Source organism: Perca flavescens, chromosome 9 (genome assembly GCF_004354835.1).
Source record: "Perca flavescens isolate YP-PL-M2 chromosome 9, PFLA_1.0, whole genome shotgun sequence".
In the NCBI taxonomy this organism is placed as follows: Eukaryota; Metazoa; Chordata; class Actinopteri; order Perciformes; family Percidae; genus Perca; species Perca flavescens.
Window position 1 is genome coordinate 1,910,952 of NC_041339.1, and position 10,720 is coordinate 1,921,671.

At 38.0% G+C, this 10,720-nt stretch overlaps 2 protein-coding genes across 3 annotated transcripts in view; one reads left to right on the forward strand and one right to left on the reverse strand.

The window, feature by feature from the left end:
- Positions 1 to 1,881, reverse strand: part of shroom2a (shroom family member 2a) — a 39,321-nt gene extending 37,440 nt beyond the window's left edge. The window contains exon 1 of the mRNA XM_028587079.1: positions 1,261 to 1,881. The gene's annotated coding sequence lies outside the window, so the exon portion shown is untranslated. The remainder of the gene's footprint in view (positions 1 to 1,260) is intronic.
- On the forward strand, positions 1,283 to 7,458 carry LOC114561222 (synapse-associated protein 1). 2 transcript variants are annotated; one of them, XM_028587080.1, is made up of 10 exons: positions 1,283 to 2,214; positions 3,101 to 3,219; positions 3,326 to 3,392; positions 3,505 to 3,578; positions 4,272 to 4,411; positions 4,558 to 4,694; positions 5,050 to 5,108; positions 5,224 to 5,356; positions 5,447 to 5,611; positions 6,580 to 7,458. In XM_028587080.1, the coding sequence occupies exons 1-9, from the start codon at positions 2,046 to 2,048 to the stop codon at positions 5,572 to 5,574; spliced, it is 1,026 nt and encodes a 341-aa protein (XP_028442881.1). In that variant the 5' UTR covers positions 1,283 to 2,045; the 3' UTR covers positions 5,575 to 5,611; positions 6,580 to 7,458. The 2 variants fall into 2 exon arrangements, with proteins under 2 accessions (XP_028442881.1, XP_028442883.1); XM_028587082.1 differs by lacking the exon at positions 6,580 to 7,458 and adding an exon at positions 5,790 to 6,281.
- Positions 7,459 to 10,720: the final 3,262 nt, after the last annotated feature.

Sequence of the window (10,720 nt, forward strand, 5' to 3'; positions counted from 1 at the left end):
TACCTGCAGTTGCTGTAAAGGGCTATATAAATAAATGCTAATTAATTGATTGATTGTTTGTTTAGGCGAAGCACTTTGTAATGTCTGCTTTTATTATTAGCCAATATTGCAACAGATAATAGAATGCTGTACCATTGTCAGTCTGAAATATAATACAGGTTTTAACTGTTTTACATAACAATAAATGCAAACTAAATAAAAAATATATAAAAGACTTCTGAATTCTTAATAGAGCCTAATATATGCAATACTATACTTTACAAACCCAAATGAGTTTCCATAATTAAGGTAAACGTGGGCATACAGAATGCTGTTGATGTTGCTAACTTTAATGGCTATTGGGAGCCTATTGTCTTTGACATGGTGCAGAACTGGCATCACTGACAATAATTTGAACACAGCATGTATATGCTGAGTAATACAGTAAGTTCATATTCAAACATGACAGCACCATTCCACTGAACAAAACACAAAAAGTAGGATCAAATTATGGAACATGGGGTCACTATAACAATATCGCTAAATGTACTTTTATTGTCATTGCAGTGAGATAACATTTAAATAAGCTTCTTAGAAAAAAATTGATTTATTTCCTTTGGGATAAAGTTAGTCCACCCCTAAAAAAAAAGACGAATTCATACATTCTTATTAAATAGTATTTTAACACAATGGCTCTTTGAAAAATTCAGCATATATTTCAGTGGTTTTGGGGTCGCTCACTTTATTTCTATATTTCCAATGATACTATGATATTTTAGATGTCATCTTTCCATAGATTCCTGACTTTTATGGTTATGTCTGGACTAAAATTAAATTAAATACGTTTTCTTAAAAATTTGAAAGGAACTCCTCTTAAAGACCCAAAATGAACGCGTGGGTGTTAAATCTAGTAACTTGGCTTGTCAGGAAAGCGGTTTTGCCTCCGTCTAAATGGTATAAAAATGCATCCTCTTTTGTCACTGAGTTAGGAAACCTGTAACGCTGCGTAAACACCTGTTGTCTTACTCCGGACAGGCTGACTTTAAACGTAATGCTCTTATGTGTGAGAGAATTAAACACACTAACAATGTCGAGCAGCACAATGGAAACCATCTTCGCCTGTACCAACAAATAAGCAAACCCAAGCTGAGTTAAACAGACTGGCTCTTTGAAATAACTGTGGAACAAGCACTTTAACATGAAATTAGTTACTCTAGTCTATAAGGTCCATAGCTTTCTCAAAACGTATTACAAAACGCATGCTTAAACGGCTAACCTTACCTGGGAATTCAACTTCTGGATAAACCGGTGAACACGAAAGCTTCGTCGGGGTGGCACGCAGCTATATCCCAGGTTTACGTTACACATACTTCATCTTTTGCAACTGTTTTATTTTCAAAGGAATTACTTTTTAGTCATTCGCTCGTGCTAACAGTTTAGTGGAGTACGCTGGGAGGTCCACTGTTTTACACGCCGCAGTTAAGTCCGTATCCGACTTCACGAGACAAACCGAGAACGACACACACACACTACCACAGTAAGGAGAGTTTAAATGAGCTAAGCTAGCCTAGCTCCATCCATGGACAACAGGGATAACAAATGGAGCAAAACACAGCGCAAGCGTGCCATCTACCGTCAGTTAGCTAGCAATTAACGTTAAGGTAAGAGTGTTTTCTCTAAAGCTTGTTGTAACGTTACTTAATGTTTAGAGAGACAACCATATTTTAACACCAGAGCTGAGATTTAAAGTTCCTTTCTATAGTGTGGCACATAGCTAAACGCAACAAATAGCTATTTAGCTAGCTCGTTAACTCAGCGTTACAATTTAACTCAACATTAGGTAACGACGTGGAGCGCGTATGTTTCCATAACAACCTGTAGGGTTATACGGGGGAGACATTAGGGTCAAACTTAACAACTTTGCGGAAGTAGTTGAATGTTAAAACGTCACCATCTATTACTCCGTAGTTATTATTTCAAACTATCAGACGTAAAGCTGAGTATTCATCATTAGAGCATGTTAACGAAATCCCTTTAAGTTTATTGATAAGATAGCTAGCTAAAGTATGTTTAAGAAGTGGGGAACGTGGCTTGGGGTAGAAAACGAAAATGGCCAAGAAGAAGAAGAAGAAGAAGCGTCTGTTGTCGTCGTTAAGGAAGACAAGAATGTGGACACAAACCCACCGACTGCTGTCCAACCGCCTCAGCTTCTCCAACAGGCTCAGGGCTTCAGTGGTAGGTTTGATAAAGTTGATAAAGTACAGTAGTAAACTTTGTAGAACTTTTTTTTACCTACTAAACTCTCGTAGGGGAAAGAGAATATGCATGCGTAGATACTATACAAATGTTGTCAATATACAAGATAGAATTACCTAAGCAAAGAAACAAACAAACAAACCAAAAAGGGGGAGCTACTTAAAAATACACAAGTCAAAAGCAAAAAGGCTAGAGAAAATAAAATGAACATTTAGAGCGGCACACAAAGGGAGATTCATGAAAACAGTAGTTAGATATGTCACTACACATTCATGTTACTAGATTTGATCTTTGTCAGTGAGGAAAAAAACAATGTAAAATAATTTATAAACCAAACAAGGGAAGGCTTAGAACATCTCCACTTACTGCAATGAATATGATATTTACCCTTACGAATAATCATATTGACTAAATCTGATACTGATGAATCTATATAAGACATATAAAAGAGGATGTGTGGCAAGGTGAGACTAGGGATATTATCCATTTTAAGTGACAGCCAATCATGTAGCTTGGACCAGAAGCGGGGCAAAACAAAAGAAACATGTGTTCCAGAGTCTCATCAGCCATCTTTTTTTGTTACACTTCTGGTTAAATGCAAACTACATTTTGTTGTCTTTGTACTTGTACTCTGCACAATGACAGTGAAGTTGAATCTAATCTAAACTAATATAATCTAATCAGCCATCTCACAAAATACACAAGGGTCTACATCCAATTTGAATCTTTTTCTAAGAAAGTCAGCGATCGGATATCTCTGACTTTTGGGGAACTTTGTAGTACTAGTAGTAGTTGTAGTAGACTTTGCTGTAACAGTAGGACCCGTGTAACCCCGTTAATGTTTGTTGTATTTGCTTCTTTGCAGGCTACATTTATAATTTCGCCAGCAGTGCCTCAAAGAAACTGTCCGAGTCCGTTGTCGAAACAGCACAAACCCTAAAGAAAAGTGTGGAGGAAGGGAAGATCAATGGAATTATTGATAAGGTAAATATCTCTTGCTCTCTCTGTCTTCATTTAAATGCCTTCACTTCTTTCTTTGTTCTAAAGACATTTGCCCTTTTGAATAATTTAGCCTATTGTCTTCCCTCAGACCATTTTGGGTGATTTCCAGAAAGAACAAGAAAGATTTGTTCAAGAGAAAAAAGCTAAAATGTCTGGTAAGTAGTGAATAGTAGGCCTATGATTATTTCTGTATTAAGTATGTCTGCATGATATTTAAGTATGTGATATCACAGGACAATACTACAGGCTAGCTTTTATTGTTTCCAGGTGCTGCTGTACCACCATGGGTTGGTTATAATGAAGAGGACACCATACAGCAACAGATATTAGCTCTCTCAGCTGTGAGTATTTAACAGTGGTTCTCAAACTTTTTTTTTTTCAATAATGTTCCCCATTTGAATTGTGTTATTAAGCCGAGTACCCCCTGGCCAGCGATAGATTTACCAAACAACAGCCATGGAACAGAAAAACATTTAAATGCTGATGAAAAAAGTCAACAAAAACTTAAAACGTAAAAAGTCGGTAGAAAGAAGGAAGTAAGGCAAGAGTAGGTGGAAAATAGTATCAAAAACGTAGAAAACAGCGACAAAAACTTCGACAAACTTGGAATAAAAAAGAAGAGTAGAACAAAGGAAGGAAGGCAAGAACAAGTCAAAATAGTGACAAAAAGCGACAAAAACTTCAAAAACAGCGACAAAAACGTACAAAACAAAAACGCTGATGTACCCCCTGCAGTCCTCCAAAGTACCCCTTGGGGTACACAGACCCCCATTTGAGAAACCCTGCCCTATAACATAGACTTTATTGATCTCACAATGGGGAAATAACCAAAACACACATTAAATATAAATAGGATAGAAAAATACACAAAGAAAGAATAAAAATAGGAAATAGAAGAAATAAATAAAAAGAGAGAGAGTAATAATGTTAATCTATATTATAATAATAGTAATATCAAACATTTCTTTTGACTGTGAATCTATATATATTTTAATAAAAATGTAACTTGAGTTTATTGCTTCATTTGTTGACAGGACAAAAGAAATTTTTTGCGAGATCCTCCAGCTGGGGTGCATTTTCACGTTGACTTTGAGCAAATGTATCCCGTCGCCATGGTGATGTTGGAAGAAGATGAGCTCCTTCAGAAGATGCGCTTCCATCTGGTCCCCAAACAGTGAGTGTTTTTGACACTCGCTTCATACTTTTTTAATGTGTTTTCATCACACGCATCCCCGCATAAGAGTGGGTTTATTAAAACACAGAAATATTAGAGTCCACCACAGCAGATGAATGCTTATTGCTTAATTTCATTCATTTTAGGGTGAAAGAGGAAGCCTTCTGGAAGAATTACTTCTACCGTGTGTCTTTGATCAAACAGTCAGCTCAGCTCACAGCTCTAGCAACACAACAGGCTGCTGAACGGAGAGACAGTCCTCCCAAGACTCTTCATCAAAAGGGTACCACACACTATAACGTCTCAGTGTTCTTGTCAGTGAATCATTTGACACAACTAGAGGGGTGAGGTTTTGCCAAATATTGTGTAATGAACTTTTTTGTTCATTACACAATATTTGGCAAAACCTCACCCCTGAGTTAACATTAGGACATTTCGAAAACTTTTTGAACATAGTACTTTGGTTTTGTGACATAATCTGCCTAATAAGATAAGATAAAATAAGAGACACCTTTATTGATCCCCAGCGGGGAAATTCGTTAGTCTGCACTTGTCATGTTATTGAGACTGTGTGAATATCACCTTATTTTTCTGTTAATGTACTTGAGAGGCAATGTAAAAAAACTATATTTTTGCAGATGTAGTTAAACTGAAAACGTCCCCTGCCGTCTGCAGTACCAAACCAAAGTCAAGGGAGGTAAGACACCAGTTTAGAAAGAATAAAATACCCAAGAAAATCTGAGTATAAAGCAGTAATTGAACTAAAATGAGTGTAGATACAGCCTGACCTCCTTCTGTTTCTGTTATGAAAGGAAGAAGAGGAGATCTCCACCAGCCCGCTTGTGACTGAATTTGTGAGCGATGCTTTTGACTCATGCAAGATAAATGAGAACGACCTACGCAAAGAAATGGAACAGCTGGTTCTGCAACCGAGCACACATCAGGGTAAGTTTTATTTTTTTGCTCTGGGTTGTCACTTAATTAACAGAGTTGTTTATCAGAGTTCAATGAGTGACTCAGCATTGGGTTTTTCAGCGGAGACTCCTGACTGGGAGAGAGAGCTGCAGGAGGAACTTCAGGAGTACGACATGTTGGCCGACAATGAGAACCGTGATGACAACTGGGACAGGGAGATTGAAGAGATGCTAATGGAGGACAGTTAGAACACTTACACAATCTGCTCCAAAGACCCCTTTGAAGGTCAGAAACAGCCCTTGACTACAGATTTAATGCTCCCAGCGGAATGATTCATTACAATATTGGTCCTCTATCAACTCTCAGGACAGACAAATACCACTGAACATCATTAACATTTCAGTGTACTATTTCTGCGGCCTTAAAAATTGTATTAGTAAATATTTAATATTGTCTCCTGCAGTTAAAAGAAGAGGATATATTGTCCTACATCTCAAGTTCATAATGTGATACGAAGGTACGCCTTCACAAAGCATAAAAAAACATTGCCTTAAACTCTGCCTTGGAGAATTGAAGTGAGACTGTAACTATTGCTTTGCTTTAACGCTGAACTGTTGACACAAGTGGCACAAGTAAAGAGGAGGAGTCACAAACTCAGCAAACTGATTCAGCAATGTCTTTTTACACAGCAATATCTGCCAAAAGTTTGCTCCCGGTAGCTAATATCAGCCACCATAAGCTACTGGTCACAGCAGACCAAGTGCACACTGCCTGCGTGGCGTGAGCGTGTCAGCTGCGTGGCGTGTCCGTTTTTCTTCCCGGCTCCCATGTTAACAGGTTAGAGCTTACACACTGTCTGCGTGACACACACGTCTCAGGCGCCGAAAACGCGTGCCTGCTAGAAATAGGACGGATGCCTATTTTTCACGCAACACGCCATCGTGTTGGAAGCGTTTCCAGGCAAGTATTATGTCATTTTGACACAAATACATATTAATAAATGACATTTTGATGTCTGAAAGTCTCTAGGTTTTGACAGATATAATGCAGATATAAATGTAATTTAAAAAAAAAAAAAATTATAATTATCGATTTTCAAATATTGCACCTGTCAATAAAGAACAAAATATTCTGTAGCCTATTTTGCCGTCAATACTGCCGACGTTGTCTTTGCTGTAATCAAATCAGTATATATTTATGTTTAACATGGTATTTCATTTTATCAATGGGAAACATCCATGTGTCCATACAAGGTTGGCAGCAGCAGCGCCGCGTCAGACACCTTTCTGGTGTGGAAAGACCGAAAACAACTGACACGCAGCCGCCACGCAGCTGAGACGCAACAGAAACGCCACGCTCACGCCATGCAGCCAGTGTACAGGAGGCCTTAGGCTGTAGCAGCAAAACCAGTGAGTATACTGAATTGAGCAAGGGTGCGTTTCATTTCTTTAAAACCCTTAATTTGTAAGAGGTAGAATGGGTTTTGTCTTCTTTCAAAAGTTACATAGGCTCACTTTTGAAACTATTAAAATATCATGAACTGCGACAGGTGAGGATTTCATGTTCAACAGTAGAGTATTTTTTTTAAACAAAGTTTATCCTACAGTACAACTGAGCCAACTTTTATATATATAGTAAATGGAAATGATGCTGTGATGGTCGCTAATAATAGGTGTTAGCCTATTTTAATCTAACTTTTTATGATGTGTTGAGAATAGAATGTAATTCATCATACCTGTAACGCACGTGTATTTATCAAAATGACAACATGGTTGGCTGAACATCTATATTTTTTATGATTAAATGCATTGTCTCCACATGCACACATATACTGTAGATGCTGATATAAGGTGCTTTATGGAGACTGGCATGTGCTCTTCCTGCCTCCAGACACAATGTTTTCAGACCAAAAAGATAAGATATAGACCAAAAATCCATTATCTTTTATGTTGTTCTTTACTGTATATGCAAACTTCAATGTAGTGTTACTTTATTTTTAAACCTTAACATTTACTACTTTCTAAAATGTGTTGACGTTTTCTTATACTAATGCGCGTGATCCTGTTAAGATGCATGTGTGTTGTTTTTGGATACAGTCCTGTACCAGACATATAAAAACATATCAAACCAGAGTGAATTTAATTTAATCAATGTGTAACAAGAGTTTGAGACACATTTCCTCTTCTCATCACTAAAACTGGGCAGTTCACTCCTGATGTGCTGTGAGTGATCAGAGGAGAATAAACTAAAGCAGGGGTCTTCAACATTTTTAAGGCTAAGGACCCCTTACCTGAAAGAGAGACGGAGCATGGAGCCCCACCACATATTGTATGAAATTTCATATTAAACTGGGCCTCCAATAACGTGTAGGGAGGCCTAAGGCCTTTACACATACCATTTGATGGTGCATACAATACTAAGGTATTAAAATAATCGACATTCATGTATTTATACATCATTTTTTTATGTTAAACATACATGTGGCACAGTGAATCCTTAAGCTTAACTGTATCTGTGGATGGCCACTTTAGTGGCTAGCTTACCTATCTATAGGCCAGTAAGCCTGAGGACCCCCTAGGGGTCCCCAACCCGCTGTTGATCTTTGAATTAAAGGAAGCAAGTGGTTTGTGACAGTACAGCTGGAGTACTCCTTTATTGCTGAACTTGAAAAGGAAAACATTTATCCATCTCAACAGTAAACACAATGTATCCTCTAAGTTTGTCTATATCATTTACGTTCCACTTCCGGGATTGCTCCGGTGCTGCAGGAAATTCCGCCAGATGCATGTATTTTCCGCTTTCTTTGTGTTTGAATTTTAAATCTGGTGGATTTGTGAGGACTATGGTTAACTGCTCCTCAGATCTCTGCAGGGTAAATCCAGACAGCTAGCTAGACTATCTGTCCAATCGGAGTTTTCTATCGCACCACTATTTTGCAGCGGCTCTGTGCGGAGCTTAGTGCCGCCCATGACGATTCTGATTGGTTTAAAGAAATGCCATTAAACCAGAGCACGTTTTCCTCCCATCCCCGAATGCTATGTGGCGTAACCAGACCCTCCTTCAGCGCACTTTGGAGGAGGGTCTGGCAACGCGAAACTACAGTACCTCTCCAGTAATGTAATGCACTCATGCTGTAAATCCTGTACTCACCAACAGAGTAGATAATGCCATAGATCCAATCAGTCACATTAATTAAACATGGAAATGCTTATTTTAAGTTATACAAAAGTAACAATAGGAAGAGATTTCAATATTTCAACATGTCAAACAACTGTGTATATATAGAAGAAGTTGCAAAATGCAAAACCAAAAAAATAGTGTTCAGAAAAAAATATATTTGAAACCGTTTTGGTTTAAGCAACTATATACCAGCTTTTTAAAAATGTACATGCTGTGCAAAAGGAACATAAAATACAGAAAGAATGCCATTTTATAATATTAGTACAGTCTGTGTCCAAGTCATTTTATGTATGTGTGGAAAGTTCTTTTTCTTTTTTATCCAACAAAGTAGCTGGAAATTGCTTTTAGTTTTGGTTAATAAAGAAGAAAAAATCGTAATACTTTGGTTATACGGACGATGATTAGGGCCAGTGTAAAAGATATATATTTGAGTTTTGACTTTAAACTCAGAACTCAAACTTCTAACTTTAAATTGTCCCCATGTGGCCCTAATCTTCTTCTGTAAGTCTATCTTGCTATTATATGCACTTTGGCGCTCTTTTTTTTTGTTCAGACTCACAGTAGTAAATAGGTAGTTAACATGCTGCACATTATGTCACATGTGGCTGTCAGTGGCCAAAGCTTCTTTGTTTTTATATTAAATCTTTAGCAATGTTGGGCACACAGTGAAACGGCTTTAAAAGAATAGACTGTGTTGTCGTAAAGCCAAATACAGCTTTAGAGTGTCACACTGGTCAGAGGTCTGTATGATTAGCACTAGTTTGTTACTAAATATCAACACTTGTTTACTACGGAGTATAGACAATGAGGGAAAAACTGATTTATAGTATTCGCCCATTTGATCCAGCTCTAAAAACTCTCTAATCTCCTACATTTATAAATCAAATCCCACCTGCTCTATAATGTATTTCTGTGACACACATAATGTGTAAAGTTAAAGCTGCACTCAACGACGACGAACATTATATCAGATGAACATGTGTAATGTGAAAGGCGTGGCCTGTAGCGACGCACCTGCAGAGATCCAAAAACCTAACTTGTTAAAAGAGGCTTTTTTTCTTTTACAGTATGGTTGAGTTTCACCATTGTCAACGCAATTATCAGCAGCAGAAGGCAGCTGTTCCCCGCAAACAACCTGCCCAGCACCAAAAGGCAAAGCCTGTGAGTAGCTGGGAAGAAAATCAAACATTAAAGGTCCAATATGTATTTTATTTACTGTAACAAATCCAAAAATGACCCCAATGTGTCATCATCAGATATTAAGGAAACATGCTAAGTTGAAATACTATCTTTTCTGACAACAATGCTAATGCCAGTATTTTCTCCTTTTGAAATTTCTGTTCTGTGACGTAATGTCGGTTTGTGTTTCGGCCTGTGTGTTGGTATCAACCGCCCAGTTTGACAGCCGGGCCGGGTTGCCAGATATACCTGTAAACATGTAAACCCAGCGCGCTGCAGCTGGAACGTTAGTACAGCCATGAAAGCAGCAAACAAACGAACAGGATCAACAGAGATAGATTCTACCCGACCTAGCTTCTGAGCACGGGCTTCTATGACTGGCAATATAGCCAGCATCTACCGTTAGCTTCTCCGCTGTGCTGTGGATTCATGTCTGGCTATTGTTGTGGATGCTACGGTCTCAGCCTGGCAACCTCCGTGAACTTTGCGTCTGGGGAGGAGGGGGCGAGGGAGACGACTCTGTCCAGTAGTTTGAGTTTGTACTGCAGTAACTATTTTAAACACTAGCTGTCAGTATTACATATTGTACCTTTAAGCAGTAAAGATCCAGGTAGTTATTTTGCCACCTAGTGGACAAGAAAATCATGAGTGCAGCTTTAAGTGAAAACATCCTGTGTCTTAAAATTAGTCACTAAGCTATTTTACAACAACTAATCGCTGTTTCATCTTTGATTCAGTACAATATGTTAATGAAATAAAGTCAGATATTGACCCGCTACATTACAGTGACATGCGAATAGAGACAGATTCTTTCATTTCAAATGAATGGGACATCTGTCAGCGATTAAGGCCTTCAACATTAAGTGGGATCCTGCCATTAGAAACCAGTAGGAGTGATAATGGCCTGTAAACTCAGGAAATACTCATTATATGATGAACATTTTCTGTCTTTAAGCCAGTTCATCTATAGTCATTTCACTTTAGACTGCGGTGGATTAAAGTGTAAGTACAGTTATATACAGATATATCTCAAAT

Coding starts and splice junctions, on each gene's coding strand:
- LOC114561222 (XM_028587080.1), top strand. CDS start 2,046: ATGTTTAAGAAGTGGGGAACGTGGCTTGGGGTAGAAAACGAAAATGGC. Junction 4,412..4,557: donor TTCCATCTGGTCCCCAAACA/GTGAGTGTTTTT, acceptor CATTCATTTTAG/GGTGAAAGAGGAAGCCTTCT. Junction 5,109..5,223: donor CCAAACCAAAGTCAAGGGAG/GTAAGACACCAG, acceptor CTGTTATGAAAG/GAAGAAGAGGAGATCTCCAC.